Below are 16,686 nucleotides of genomic sequence, written 5' to 3' on the forward strand. Positions count from 1 at the left end.
TTCACCAAGCGCCTAGTATTAGCAAAAAGCTAAGGATAATGAACACTGATAAATCTTATAAATCGTAAGAATTCAAACCGAGAACAAGGCAATAACAGACCAACGCCAGTGGAAACAGGTGCTTAACAGAAGTAAGTATTCCCTATTGACAAATCACACCTGCCAAGAGTCCAATAATCCTATTAAAAAAACAAAAACAGAAAACACTCGACTACAATTAGAAATGGGATGAAGTGTCTATGAAGACTTAGCATTCGCATTCCCTTTTGTCCGGCCACTATCCCTACCTTTTTTAACACACAGTGATCAATTGCATAAATCTAACAAAGAATTAAAAAAAAACAGGTCAAACAATGACTCTTGGGAACACCAAAAGTTGAATCAAGTGCGGATGAGGAGTAAACATCCGCTGTTGATCCTCGATACCAACTCTGAGCCCTCCGTAGCAAAAAGCAATAAAATTGAAAGTAGCTAGTTTCTTGGAATATAACCTTATTCAAAGTGGATCCATGTCGCAGTAGGCATGTGCATGACAAAGATTTCTTTATATATATTGGTCAAATCTTTGAGACCAATAACTGGGTGAAAAATTGTTGAAAGGGACCTAAAGCAAAATCCAAACTAATTAAACAGCGACATTGTGATCCATACAAGTTTTCCATTTGATAACAAATCTAGAATATAATTGATTTCACGATATTTTTCATATTTTTATAATTTGTTAAATTAGCATGGGAAGCGAAAATATCGAACAGTGATCCATCGCATAACTCCTATAAGGAATACAAACTACAGAATTGGGCAAACACGGACCCCTGGATGTGCCTAGGAGCAGTAAGCATCTCCTGTTGATCGGTCACGCCCACCGTAAGCTCTATATCTTGATCAGATGACGGAATAATCCGTCGTTAAAACCAATGTGTCAAAAACGGTCTAACAATCGGTATGAAACACGTCAAACAGCATTTGATCCAATGATAGGTTGTATTATCAAACTAAATCATGATACGACCCCATAATTATCGAAGTGGTGACTTTAAACGAGACTGTTCAACTTGTTTGCCAGTGGCCTGCTTTGATTTAAAAACTGACCATACGCAGAACAAGCTCTTGCGTATCGAATCAGTTGAGATATATAAACACTACATATATGTATTTGCAGCTGATAATGGAATATTGCTACATAAAGAGAGACAGAAGATTCATTATGTTGCACTCCACATGACATTAAATAGTCCATAGATTTCAAGTAAAATCCTATCGCAAAACTGTCATACATATTGGTCGCACAACATCCCACCTCTAGCATGTCCAGGGGACAGTGTTTGACCTTTACTCAATTTTGTCTTCTTTATAGGAATTATGAGATTGATCTCTGTTCATTACCTTCACTTGTTTATAACATTATTCATTCGATCTAAACAGTTTGTATCAAAACAATTCAAATCTTACTTTTATGAAATAGATATTTTCAACCAATTGTAATCAAACTACAGTACTTTTCAGATGGTATTACGGATAAACATGCTGCAGCCATATTGTCAAGATCAGATGTGGATGACCCACAGAATAATTGATAGTAATACTTTTTATGAACAGGGAATTTAATGTTCAGTAAATGTTTACATATTAATTGTGATATTAGTGTTCACTACCTCGTGTCTCCAAACATTGTCCGTCATAGAAGTTTGTCCATTTGGCATACATTTGGGCTATAGGCCAAGGTATCAATAAGGTATCTGGAGGTGTCAAATGATGATGTTATAATACACGTACACAATGTCTCTATTGATCACAAGCACTTGGTATCTTTATAGATACACATAAATGCACACACGAAATATAATCTAATTCAAAGATGATATACAAATTGAACTTATTAATCACATGCTGCACGTATACCTATATCGAACAGAATGCACGGATATTCTTTAATTGTATACAGCATTCTAAGTAGCTTCATGGCTATAATTCTATGTTTTTCGTAAGAATTCCGATATAAGTAAAGAAATGGCATATTTGTAACTGGGCGTTTTAGGATTGTCAAAATTGAAACAATGGGTTCACCGCTGTAAATTTATTCAACTCATCTCCGAAATTTACAATGTACATGACACATTTGTTATGAATAAAATAACTGTTAATGAAAAGGCGAATCATCAATAATAAAACATAATGAAAATGGGCGACTTTGATGTAATGAATGGCAGTGTTTATTGATATAAGTTACTCTATCCAACATCATGAAATAACCAATTCAAATATGAATAAAAATGAATCAATAAATCCCATGTTAATACATAAGTATATAAAATCAATCCTGTATAGCGGAGAAGTTAAATCGTGACAAAAACAAATAATCAGCCATGTATTGATTCCGAATAGTGGCAACTATGAGCGCGTGCAACGTCACGAAATGACATCACAGTAAAACATATTTTTATTTCTAAAATCATAACGATTGCACAAACACACTCTCTATCAATTTCTCTCTATCTCTGTTATGCGTTATGAAATCGTCGTTCCCAGGGTCTTTCTGATGTACAATAATGTTCCTTCCCCCATCTACTATTGAAACAAGTACTTAATCTCAACGTTGAATGTGGCGGGTTAAGTGCACATACGAAGTAAATATGGTATGAAAATGATACGAATGACTATAAGAAATGCAAAAGTATATTTGACAAACAGGACATGCTTTTCAACTGATAAGGACAATCTTAAAAGGATCTCCAAATCTTCCTACTCAGTGAAGTCAAGATCTTCGTACAGATTTAAGCTTTCATATGCATGGTCATCCTTTTCATTCGGTAATGAACCACCATCGCTATTAGGTTTGGAGATATCAATTGTGGTGCATGGCCAATAATTTTTCTGATCCTCCTCCTCGAAATTTTTATTACTGCAAATGCGCACTGTTTCTGTTGAATGGACTCTCATTCGTAATGACGATGTGCTATACAGATAATTATCAGGTACATTATCCTTCTCATTTGGTGAAGATTGCAGTTCGTCAGCATCCTGTGTCTGGCCGTGTGAATCATCGGTGGCCGCTCTGTGTGTTAACAAACCCCCTTCTTTACATTCCCTATACTCTTTGCAGCGTACACAAGCAGTGGAGTTGCTTACATTAGAGTCGCGATATATCAAAGAAGGTAACTTTTTCTCTGTACGATCCGATACGGCAAGACTCGCATTTCCTTTAAAATTGGAGAATCCTAAATTAGAAATTCTTTTATAAAAATAGCATTTCGGGCATAACACATCACATTTAGAGCAAAATTATATTTTCTATTTAATGGTTATTGTCTATTTCTATGTTTTGTTTGTATATATATGTTTGAGACCCCGCCAACAGCATGGAAAGTGCCACTACATTTAATATACTTATCTCGCTCAGGGTCGTGACAGTGAGGATTCATTATTATACCATTGATTACTGCTTTTGGGGTCAAATCCGTAAAACCTGTAAATTTGCTTCTAATGTCACTTATCATTCTTTAATCCATTGGCAAGCGCAACAACTCTTGTGACCTTGTTCAACTTCAAACGTTGTGGCGACCATATATATTAATGGTACTTTATAGCATGTAATCAAGCCTGCACAGACACAGATCATCTGCAGCATTGTCCGGCCGTATTTACACTTTTTCACAGCAGAACATATTTGAAATATGAATCCATCAGCGTCGACACCATGCCGCTCAAGAAAAAACGCGGAGGTACCGTTAAGAAAAGCTAAGAGCCAAAATACATCTGGTACCGGATGAACAACTCAAGACGGAGGCGAGCCGGCGAGGTTAACAATAAGAAAGGATGCGGGTCTAAAACAGATCCACGTAGTAGACCTTCATGGGGAACTCCCCGTGATCATCCGTTTTCCTTCCAAGTCAATTTCTGAAGGTTTCGGAGCTGTATGTGAAACACAACAGGGTCCAAACGGGGTAGGGTCAGCACGTAACCATGTTATCAACTTTGTTGGTCACGATTGTAATATGTATCAGTCAGGCTTAAATCGTGTAACATTATCAGGCTCATTTGATGGGGGCTTATCGTTTCGTGAACAGGGTTAGGTTAGTCAACCAAATGCCGAGTTAAGCACATTTGACTCTGTAGGATTTCATGTACCTCAGGTCATTATGTCTAATATTTGGACAGGGTAGTAAATTGATTTACCCCTCCTTTTGAAGCAAGCCCGTGAATTGCGCACTGATCCCCATGTTACTGGGAATTTGTTATCAAGGATGGGCAAATCAGGATTGAAAAACAGCAGCTGAAAACTATGACAAACATCCATACATGGACAGTAGTCTTTATCATTTATATGTCCTTTTATTTTAAGTTACGGGCAGGGACCAATACTAATAGATAAGAAAATATTCATTTGTAATATTTCTTTGTTATACAAACATACATGTATAAGAATTATTTTTTTTTAAATAAGAAAAGAGGCGAATTTTGGATTATAAATCTTTTGAAAAGAAATTACTTTACCCCATATTTATCGTAACTTATAACTTACTTCTTCTACCGATTCCATAGTCATGAAGTATCCGCGGTAAGCTAACAAAATACATGACGATGGAAAACGTTGTGAAGAAATGTGTTAAAAATTCCGAACTTTCGCAAATCAATTCAAAAGCGAACTGGGTAAAAGGGTAACGTCATCATTCAGCGGCAAAGAGTTAATTCATGGGCAGGCGCGACAACTCTTGTGACCTTGTTCAACTTCAAACGTTTTGTCGGCCAGATGTATTGATGATACTTTATAGCATGTAATCAAGCCTGCATTAACACTGATCATTCGTAGCATTGTCCGGAGAAGTTTACTCTTTTTCACCTACCCACCCTCCCTCATTTTGAAAGATACTGCTGTTTTGATGTATGTACTTGCAGCCATTGGTTTGGAATCTGAAGAATCCAGTAAAATCCATAATTGAGCTGAACAGGGAATTTTTGACCTTGTGGACCCGTAACAAATATATAGGGTGCTCAGTGTGTGTTGCGGAACTTATGGACACGGACTGCTGCGGTAGATTAGAATAGCGCTATGTGCATCAATTCTGTTGGATACTTTTCATGACATTTTGTAGTCCGTACGGTACTAAGACTGTTGTGATTAATGATGCCAATTCGGTCTTTGGATTGAGAACTGTGTATACAATTTTTCTGGTACGTTCTGTATTGGATCAGGTATTGTCATATTTATTGTTGAGCCTTGTGTACATACTTTCATATGTTTTACGCTGTTATTCGCTGAAATGGGGGAGTTTGGGTAAATTTTGTTGAAACCATCCGGCAAAAGGGGCGGAATTCGAGGATTGTCATAAATGAGGATTTCTCTTTTGTCTGCCTCAAAGCTCTCGAGAATATATCATCAGCACTAGGGAGGATTTGGGACCGCCTCCACGGCAACTGAGAGACCAGATTGATCCTTGCTGTACCAAGGATACGTTTTGGGTTTACCCCTAGTTAGGACTCGAGTCAGAACTGAAATTCTTCATTCTCTTGAAAGGGGATATCAAGAGGTCTGTTCCCAACACAGTTACCTGTGGGGGCGCTTTGCGCCAGTGTCAAAGGAAGATAATACCTGGATGCTTAGCGATTTCCCGCGTTGACCGCAGGGTATATTTGAATTTAAAATGGATTTTGCCAAACACTCGCCACTAGTGAATAAATTGTTTCAAGTTTTACTAGTTTTCATCTTGTCTGCATGACAGCCGCTCTGCGAAGGAATAATCACATCCTTTGCATCTATGGCCGATCGATAAAGGATGCTTACCCTTCCTAGGCACCTCATCACACCTCTGGTGTGTCCAGGGGTCCATGTTTGCCCAACTCTCTATTTTGCATTACTTATAGGAGTTATGATATTTATCAATGTTCGTTATCTTCGCCTTTCATGTTACATTTCATGACTTTGGAGTGGCGCCTAAATTAAGAATCAACCCCATGATCTTCCGGCTACAATGCGAACGCCTAAACCAGTACTAATGTGTAAAGTGAATCGGTATATGACATAGTTCCTATTTGTTTTCTTGCTTTACAAAACATACCCCTGGCAGTGTAACGAATTAACGAAGATAAATATTGATATTAGAAATTCAGAATATGTCTTTCTAGATCCTTTCCATTTTTGCTGTTGCTTTTTTAAAATTCAATAAACAATCACCTATTGATGCCTTATCCTGGAATGTTTCTCGATGGCGTGTTTGTTGTTCTTGCTTTCCTGCACTATGAAGTAGCAGCCATTGATACTGTGTATTTGTCTGAACTGTTACAGTCCTTTCGTCAGATCGGTTGTACTTTACAGAACTGTATGGTCTTAGTTCGGTATCCATCATTCCCTGAGGTTTTGGAGCAATCATCTTTTGTTCAGAGACACTTAACGCTGAAGGTAAAGGGTTAGGATCTGAAAGTATGTTTGGATCCTATTTAGTTCGAGCTTATTAACACTTCAATCTAACTACATGTTCGTTCATCATATGCGCTCATTTTAAGATTATGACATTACAATTTCCCATAATATATAAAAGTGACAGAAATTAAAACATTACAGCAAGCTTGTCCATTCCCCAAGGAGTTGACATCATTTTCCAAACAATCAGGGTGTAAATCGTATTTATCATCGCTGTTTTTTCGAAAGCAGTAGGCATTATCACACGTCACCTGTTTCTGTACTGATTCATCGATGTCTTGGTAGGTTTGACTGCCCCCGACCTGTTTTTTGTCAAGGTCGTTTGTCGTTGAACAGCCGATATGTGCTGAATTATCCACATTGACGGAAGCTTGAGCAAAATAGATAATGTGTCATAATTTGTTTTAATTGGATTTAATTTTAAAATTATCCGAATGATATCTAAGAGAAAGTGAACAAAAAGTTCAATTGTTAACGCAGGACGAACGCCATAAGACGTCGGACGCAGATCAATAGCAACAAGTCACCTGAATGAATCAGGTGACCTAAACATATTATTATATCTTAATTTCTTAGCAAATTCCAAATGTTACTTCATTCAGTAGCTTTACCTGAAGGTTCCGTATGGGTACCTCTACAGTTAGGATACACACTGCGTCTGGTTTTACTGAACCTTGAATTTAAACAGGGTGACGTCAGAACTTTAGTTATGTAATATCCGTTGGAAATGTTAATAGTATGACTGACGGAATATTTCAAATTCATAAACAATTTCTGATTTTAGAACATGAAAACATTCACCCTAAAACTCATCTTACCGAAGCTTAAAGCAGTATATCATTCCAACAAGGACCAACATTCCAATACTCCCTAACAAAATAAATGTTGTTCTTTCCCAAGTGCTCGAAGGAATAGGCTGGGGTGGGCTTGAAGACACCGATTCCATTATCAGTACTTTTGATGTGAGCAATGTTGACCAGTCTAGATGAACACAGGAATTTGATTGAAATCAAGCACGTCAATTTTGACACCATTTATATGGGAAATTAATTTTCCGGTATGAAATATAAAAAGAAAGGATTAAGCCTGTACAAATGCTCTGAAATAATTTGAAATTGTACCCACCAATCAACCTACGTTTGTTCCCTGTTTGAAATAAAGTGCGCCGATATAGGTGAGATGTTAAAGGAATCGAGTGCAGTGTTACAAGTCACGTGGTTAAAACGACTTCCTTATTATACCTCCACGAGGAATATTGAAATGTGTACCAGACTTTGATACTGCGTATCACACCCCGACAGCTGTAAAACGATTAAATGTTAAGTATTACAGGGAATGCTTACTCCTCCTAGGCACCTGATCCCACCTCTGCTGTGTCCAAGGGTCCGTGTTTGCCCAACTATCTATTTTGTATTGCTTATAGGAGTTATGGCATTGATCACTGTTCGTTATCTTCACCTTAATTTGACGAGCATAACTCGATACACTGTTCAAAATGTTTATGACAACTGCAGATCCATATAGTTATTTTCTAGATCCGTCGTGGTCACATGTATAAGTGTATGATAGGTACCATGACAATTTGCAACAATAAAAAGTGAAGATTAATTGATTGTATCTTGTTTAACGTCTCTGTCGAGAATTTTTCACTCATATGGAGACGTCAGGAAGACGGTGAAGGGCTGCAGAATTTAGGCATTTGTTCGGCGCTTACGGACATTGAGCAGTGATGGCTCTGTAGCGTGTCACAACTACTGTGAGACGGGACATCCGTTTTTAAGGTCATATCCGAGGACCCTCGATATTAACACCTGATGCCGAGCGTTTGGTGATGGAACTGTCACTACCTATTTTAACGACTTACAATGTAGGTCTGTCGCGGTCGGGATTCGAACCCTGGTTTTCCGCACGCAGGGCAAACGCTATAACCTCTAGACCACCGCGGCGGTGAAGCAGTGAAGATAACGAACAGTGATCAGTCTCATCAAACCCATGAAGAATACAAAATGGATAGGGCAAACACGGACCCCTTAACACCCAGAGGTAGGACCGGGTGCTTAGGAGGAGTAAGCATACCCGGTTGACCGGTCGCACCTGCCGTGAACCCCCTAAGTTATCAAGTAAACAGAATAACCTGTAGCTGAATTCCGTATGTAAAATGGCCTCACAATGCATTGGTCTAAATCACGTCATAGAGCGTTCGACCTAACTTATAAAATTAGGATGTTTATTAGCACTAAATGCCTATAAGTTGCAACAATATTTCAAAACGGCCATTTATAGTAGTTTTGCCTGCAAATCGAATCTTTCAGTCATGTAAATGAACAATTTGTGTCAAGTGATTCACAACACTGGAGTGCAGAGTGTAAAACTTATACGGTACCTATTTTGATGCACCCGATGCGCATTTCGACAAATAATGTCTCTTCAGGGATGCTCAATCGAAATGTTTGAAATCCGAAATAACGATGAAGTTTTAGACCTATTATAGGGGAAAACAGTGTGCCAAAATTGTGGAGTCAAATTCGTCGAAGGATAAGAGCAATGCGTGAGGGAGATAATCCTTAATTTTGAAATGAATTTCTAAATTTTATAACAGCAATTAAATATACATTCGTATTTTCAAGCTAGTAACGAAGTACTTAACTACTGGGCTGTAGAGACGCTCATGGACTAACAGTCCACCAGTATGAACCAGGGGTCATAATGATTTATAACCGTAACAAAGTGACCTTAATGAAATCTGATCCCACCTCTGGTATATCCAGGGGTCCGTATTTTCCCAACTCTCTATTTTGTATTGGTTATAGGAGTTATGAAAATCTTTAAAAAGTGAATTCAAATAAAGTAATTGACAAAAAAAAAACAAAAACAACCTAACAGTTCAATATAGAGTGATACTAGAAGCCAAAGATAGGTCCTGATTACTATTTGGAACACGTGAGAAAATTGAATTTAGACATATTCACACGCATTCGTTATAATTCAGTCACTAGCTATTTGGATTCTACGAAGTAGAATTAATTTTTTAAATCCTATTTACCATCAGGATGTAAAAAAGATAGAAATGGATTATGTTTGGTACATTCTCCATACGCCCATGTTGCTGCTTAAAATGTGGAAATTACATTTTATTCGCCCAAATTCTACAGTGACGATGTCAGCAAGATTATTCTAGTTAGTGCTTTACTTCGATGTAATAAAACAATAACACAGAATAATGTATCTACAATCTAATGAGAAAGCACCTGTTTCTGGTGAACATCCATACAATAACACAGAATAATGTATCTACAATCTAATGAGAAAGCACCTGTTTCTGGTGAACATCCATACAATAACACAGAATAATGGATCTACAATCTAATGAGAAAGCACCTGTTTCTGGTGAACATCCATACAATAACACAGAATAATGTATCTACAATCTAATGAGAAAGCACCTGTTTCTGGTGAACATCCATACAATAACACAGAATAATGTATCTACAATCTAATGAGAAAGCACCTGTTTCTGGTGAACATCCATATGTGGCATTGCACTCATCAGCCCTGCAAACACACATTTCATTGCATAGCCTCCCAAAGTATCCCAGAGGGCACCGACCACTGCAGTTGACGCCGAACGTCCCAATAAGGCACTCTAAGAATATAATCAAACATCGGATTGTTATCAGTCCCTTCTTTGTACGATGCAAATAATTATATACATATACAAGAATAATTTGATAAATTATCTCACCTTCGCACTTTCCATTTTCAGTCTCGTGAAAATTGAAACAACACTTTTCAGTTTTCCTATGCCAAACATGAAAAGAAAAGTTGATTGTGCAGTGCTATTAATTCACTATCAACCTACAGAGTGAAAAGCTTTGGTATGCAAATAAAACTAAAGAATATTTACTCATCTCTACAGGATTCAGCGATGTGGAAATAACTTTGTAGGTGACAAAACGTAAATAAAATCGCTATAGATTTCATCCTGCTAACATCATTGTCATAACTCTCCAAAACAAATTAATACATTAGGTAAAGGAAGTTTCAATATATTTTTTCCTTTTACCAAATTTAGATATTGAGAACGATGTGTGACTGTCTAGTTTCCCGGCATATAAGGAACAGTTTTATCCTTTCACGCCTTGCTTTCTATATAATCTAAACATAATATAAAGTACATATAATCTAAGGGGAAATGAAATTTCCAAATATTCTGATTAATTAATTTCCATATTGTTTGAAAAATGTACAGACACATTCATCTCTTTTCTCTTGGCATCTACTCGATAGAAATTATTAATAATTGATAATCATTTGAATCTCTTAGAAGAAGTGGCATGTTATGTTATTATGAAATAACTTTGTTCATTTTCCCTATAGATCATCACGCACTGCACACATCCGTAAAGGACTTTGGCGTTGCCCCTTTCACATCCTTGTATTATTTGAAGTAAAACCAAAAAAGTTATTCAGCCAATACAGTTCAAAATTCAAAAGCTATTTAAAACATATTAAGCTTATTTCAAATTATGAGCACCATAGAAATATATATGCTCCTTTTACAAATTGATAGGAAATATATAGTCACTTATAGACTGAAATCTATCATCATGGATGTTGCCAATCACAGACTCTCTCAACCATCACGGGTCATGCATGACATTCCTTCCAAATCATACCGCCAGTTCCTCAGGCTCAAATTTGCAAACAAAAGAATAGATGCCGTCAGCATAACCAACATTCTTCATCAAATAAGAGTTCAGTCGTGCATTCCAACTTATTTCAAGTTAAAGTCTACAGTCTGTATTTCCTACAAATATACGTCTACTATTGCATCCAAACTATTCGATTATAAACAAACTTTGCAGTGCCTACATGTAGATATAGCACATATTATTATGCTTCATCCACCTACGTGTTCTTGTTCGCCATATTCTTTAAACTATAGTCGAACCGCCGCCGTGGCTTAGACGTTAGAGCGTTCGCCCCTCATGCGGAAAGTCGGCATTCGAATCCTGGCCGCGACAGACCTTAGTCGTTAAAACAGGTAGTGAGAGTTCCATTGCCAAACGCTCGGCATCAGGTGTGAATGTCACGGGTCCTCGGAGATGACCTCAAAAACGGATGCCCCGTGTCACAATAGGTTAGGCACGCTAAAGAACCCTCACTGCTCAATGGCCATAAACGCCGTGCAAAGACATAAATTTGAAGCCCTTCACCGGTATTGGTGACGTCTCCATATGAGTGAAAAATTCCCGAGATATACGTTAAGCAAGATAAAACCCAACTGGACATGCCATTGCTGGTGATGTTGATATTGTTGAAAATGAGAACCTCAAATCACTTATTCTAAAAGGTCCTAAATACAGAGAACCTCCGTCTTCCAATGGGCGATATAACTTGATCTCTATTATAAATTCTGTCGTGGATTATGCCAGACGATGGGATAAATATTAAAAAAGAATTTGATACATAGTCAGAATGGATTAAAAGTATAAGAGAAATGCTAAAATCCTGCATTAGATATATTAAAACAAAAGTACGTACCATTTATCCATCTGTGTTTGGTAAACCAGGAGTGATAAAAGAATTAGATAAGTTACGTAAGGGTTAATGTACGAGGGGTGGGTGTAAATGTAGTCCGGGACATACGTCCCGGGACATATGTTCCACGATGTCCGATATTGATATTCGCCGATTTAACGTTTTATGTTTGTTTTTCTTTAAATATCTTACTAAATGTGTTTTAAGACAATCACCAAGTGTCTTCATTGTGAATTTGATGTATGAAAATTCCCTAATTATTTGATAAATAACTTTTATTTATTCTTTTGGGTGTAAAAGTAGTCCCGAAAATTTTACGAAGAAAACGCATTTCCGGTTTTTGTTTTCGCCTTGTTTATGCACAAAACATTTATAACCTTTACGTATTGTGTCCTGTTGAAAATCATAAGACACCCTTATTTCTAGTCATTTTGTTTGATTAAACAAATTAATCTGATAAACGGTTTTTAAACCCATTTTTCCCTCGGGACATCGCAGCTAATTGGGATATTAATTTAAAAACCGGACTGAGATGAAAACATTAAATCCGCATTCAGGTAAGGGCTGGTAATACGGCGGTATTTATCATTAATATTTATAATATAATATATCACTTCGTTACAAACTCAAAATAATCTAGCAACAATGCTAATGTACATGTATTTCATAGAAGTTAAATGTAATGTAATTTATATATAATATCGTGGAAGGATCAATAATTGAACAACTATTGCATAGGGGTTTTTGGCCGTAAGTTAATAAGACATGTAAAGAATGTCTCATTTAATTACGTTGTCCAGTTCTTGCTACATATAACTGGAAAATCAACAAGCATATTGTTCACACATTTTAATTTTCAATATTGGTGGGGGGAAATTCGGCACCCAATGACGTTAAAGAATTTGGCCATTCAATTTCAATGCTCACCATTTTCATATGTGTGTATCTGCATTATAATTGATTTTGGTTGATTTAGAGAAATGGTGGTCGCCAACCTTTGTCTTCCAAAGTAAAACAGGGTTATCAATTTACTTCTCATCGTTAAATCATGTGCGCGCTTCTGCATTTGAATAATTATTTTAGATGATCATTAATCTTGATAGTAGCTCTCATTTAATGTCAATAATTAGTAAAACCATGTATATTGATTAATAGTAATGCTAGAATTTAGTATTTACCTTACACACTTTTAATAATATTGAAGAGAAAATTTCAAATATTTATATTCATATTCGCTTCAAAATGATACATGTAAATATATTCCATAGAGAGGACAGCTGAATATTCAACAAGACATATCTTTTCATTATTTATTGACCTATTATTACTCATAATATTTTGAATATACCAATTATAATCAAACTTTCTTACTAAACGTACTCTTTAAAACACTTGCCTAGCTATTCATAAAACGGGTTCAAACTGTCACCTTGTTCCGGTTTTATTTTTACACTCTTTCGTATCGGATCAACCATCGAAGTGATGTCCCATAGAAAGAAGGACGAGCATTCATATAACAAGTGGAATATTTAATAACTCTTTTTGTTGTGATATAAAACAATATCCAAGCAAAATCAACAGACAAATAAAACACATTAAAACTTTATTTTAATTATGAACAAAGCAGAAACAAAAACCGGAAATGCGTTTTCTTCGTAAAATTTTCGGGACTACTTTTACACCCAAAAGAATAAATAAAAGTCATTTATTAAATAATTAGGGAATTTTCATACACCAAATTCACAATGAAAACACTTGGTGTTGTCTTAAAACACATTTAGTAAGATATTTAAAGAAAAACTAACATAAAACGTTAAATCGGCGAATATCAATATTGGACATCGCGGGATATATGTCCCGGGACATATGTCCCGGACTACATTTACACCCACCCATGTACGAGTATCGTTCCATTCCTTAAAAGTAATGGACCGAGGCCTCGAAGTACATTGACCCACTTAAAATCCACCTTAATAAAAAGTAAACTTTGTGCATTTTAATCATGTCTTACGTTTTTCATTCTTTTGTTGCATGCATTTATATCTACTTGTATAAAGGTTGACCTACTTTCCGAATACTCCATTCCTGAGCAATAATGGAGTGTTCGAACAAAAGAATTACGTCATAGGTGGATTTTTAAATGAGGGGTATGCTTTGGTTCCAGCTGACAAAGATTGGAACAATATTGTCTTTGATTGTAAGGTTCATTATTACAAATGTATTGTAAACGAACTTGGCATTAATTCCACTTTTGGTAATCACAAATACTCCACTGCCCTTTCAAAAGAAACAATGCTTCAGTTTTAGACACATTCAATATCCCAGTCAATAGGTCGGATGAATATGAGTTACCGTACCTATATTGGATTCCTAAGCTTCAAACCCTTACAAACAAAGATACATTGCAAGATCAAGTAAATATTCTACCTAGCCCCTATATTTGCTCCTCACAACAGTATTAACAGCTCTGAAAGGACACATCTCGTGTTTTTAAACTTTTTAATTTTTTCAGCAAAATTAATTCATTTCATGCCTAAAACTACTTTACATGTGTTTTAAAAGAAACAGTTTGCGTAGTTTTCGAGTTTGATTGCGATGAAATTCAAATCTTGCGATATGCATATTTTCTTCGATATTTTAAGCGCCATTATCTGTGACGTCATATGCGACCTCGAGCGAGAAGATTTGAAAACATTTGTTAGCCATTTCATAAACAGATTAGATTTAATTGACAAACAAACAATTATCACATTAACGGCTTGTAAATAACACTGCATTGGGGTGTTGTGTGCCGTTTAAGGGTGTACTTGCTGTCAGTAGAGATGATTTGGACTGTGTTTTTTTCAATTTTCGAAGGAAGGTATGAGGGACAAGACGTGAATATTTTTTGTTGGCACAACGACTTTGCCATAAAAAAAAACCCAGTAGAATTTGTCCCTATACTTTTTCAAACAAGCTCTTGGACAAAGACGTATATAAACTGCGAGAAAATGGTTCTATCGAAGCTTCGCACTGTTACATATAGGCCTACCGCATATGCTTTCCGTTCTGCTCTCAAATTCAATACACACTCGCACCAACTGACCTTCACCTTGTAACACCATATAGGCAGAACTTTGCTAGCAGTGTCTACCAACTGGTAGTTTTAAAAAAGAAATTTAAAGATAAAAGATAATAGAACTTTCAATTATAAATAATAAAATATGATATTTCCCAACTTTGAATTGAATTATAATGCTTTCATTTTTTTTTTTAAAGGAACGCGTACGTGTTTACAACAACAGCACGCCGCGCTCCCACTTCCTAAGTAACAATGTGTAGATAACAAAAAATAATGATTAATAAAATTGAGCTTGAATAATATAATTTAAAAGTATTGTGATTTTCACAATAACTTTGATCATTTTTATTATTTTTTTTCCCCCGAAATGCACCCGTGACGGTAGGCCTAGTTGTCAATGCTACATGTACGTAATCGTATTATAATTTAGGCCTATCTAACTTCTCCAAAAATAAATTTAATAATAATTGCTCTGTTTATTTTAGAAAAGCAACAACGCTAATTACAGTTGTTTACAGAAATGGCATTACCAAATAGTGTTTAGACAGTGATCCCATGTAAACATTATTTACTCGCAAATTTATGCAGATTTCATACTCGCTTTCCTCGCTACATTTGGGTCGCTATTTGTATGCACTGGTGGCTAAAAGATATAAGACTCGGGAAATTTGTCAACATCGAAATAAATGTTATCCATGGTAAATAAATTAGGCCCCTAAAACCCGAGTTTTTAAAAATATCTAACACTACTATTACAACAAGTTGATCGACGAAGGTCGCATATGACGTCACTGTACCACGTGACTACCTATCTAATTAACTAGGCTTTTTGAAATCGGGGCTTAGATTTAAGTCCATATTGTGGCTAATTATCGCAATACTTCAGTGAACGAACTATTACAATTAATTTCTATAAGCATAAGGAAGACAAAATGCATATAATTCTGTATACTTTGAAAACACGAGATGTGTCCTTGAAGGAGAAACTTCAAACATATCAGAAATGGTGTAAATCAAATGTGGATTATAAAAAAAATTAAAGACCTTTTAGTAAACCTGAAATCTGAGAACTTTTCGCAAATCAACAACATCAAAATGTATGACTTTTCAACACTTTAAATGACCATTACTCACGCTAAATTAAAGACTACATTAAATGACAGTATTGCATAAAATCTTATATCTGTAAAATTACCAAAACAAAACATATCTATCTATTATATCATATCTATCTATAATGTTGTCTAAATGTTAAAACGTGATGGCTTTTTATATCGAGTCAGACGAGCAATTTCAACTTTATAAGATAAACTTGATGTCGAAGTTCACAAAACTCCTTACAAAGAGATAATGCAGGATCCAGTATACGTTCTACCAAGCCCTCATCTTTGCTCATCACGAAAATATTAACTGCTGTGAAGAAGAAACTTCAAACGTTCTGTGCCGCAACATATAATAGTACTAGTGTAAATCAAATAATCAAATGTGGATTCTAGAATCTAAAGAACGTTTAGCACATGTGAAATAATAAAACTTTTATTAAATCAACATATCAAGACGCATGACTTTTCAACATTTTACAAAACCATTTCTCAGGATGAATTAAATACTAGACTCTTTGACATGATAGACAGTTGCTACATCAACAAAAATGGGAAGGGTTCAT

General features: G+C 35.9%; 1 protein-coding gene across 3 annotated transcripts; it reads right to left on the minus strand.

Moving 5' to 3' along the window:
• Nucleotides 1–2,062: 2,062 nt before the first annotated feature.
• On the minus strand, nucleotides 2,063–10,506 carry LOC125664033 (uncharacterized). 3 transcript variants are annotated; one of them, XM_048896527.2, is made up of 8 exons: nucleotides 10,323–10,506; nucleotides 10,161–10,216; nucleotides 9,927–10,061; nucleotides 7,237–7,399; nucleotides 7,030–7,091; nucleotides 6,558–6,764; nucleotides 6,173–6,412; nucleotides 2,063–3,218 (listed from the first exon to the last, which is right to left on the minus strand). In XM_048896527.2, the coding sequence occupies exons 1-8, from the start codon at nucleotides 10,397–10,399 to the stop codon at nucleotides 2,743–2,745; spliced, it is 1,416 nt and encodes a 471-aa protein (XP_048752484.2). In that variant the 5' UTR covers nucleotides 10,400–10,506; the 3' UTR covers nucleotides 2,063–2,742. The 3 variants fall into 3 exon arrangements, with proteins under 3 accessions (XP_048752484.2, XP_056008689.1, XP_056008688.1); XM_056152714.1 differs by having other exon boundaries at nucleotides 2,063–3,200; nucleotides 6,558–6,788; XM_056152713.1 differs by having other exon boundaries at nucleotides 6,558–6,788.
• Between the last annotated feature and the right edge of the window lie 6,180 nt (nucleotides 10,507–16,686).

Source organism: Ostrea edulis, chromosome 1 (genome assembly GCF_947568905.1).
Source record: "Ostrea edulis chromosome 1, xbOstEdul1.1, whole genome shotgun sequence".
Classification (NCBI taxonomy): Eukaryota; Metazoa; Mollusca; class Bivalvia; order Ostreida; family Ostreidae; genus Ostrea; species Ostrea edulis.

Bases quoted from the DNA above. Each gene is read 5' to 3' on its own strand.
- LOC125664033 (XM_056152713.1), bottom strand. From the start codon at position 10,399: ATGAAATCTATAGCGATTTTATTTACGTTTTGTCACCTACAAAGTTAT. The intron at 10,062-10,160 runs GTGAGATAATTT...TTATATTCTTAG, and splicing joins TGAAAATGGAAAGTGCGAAG to AGTGCCTTATTGGGACGTTC. The intron at 6,789-7,029 runs GTAAAGCTACTG...ATTTTGCTCAAG, and splicing joins TACCCATACGGAACCTTCAG to CTTCCGTCAATGTGGATAAT.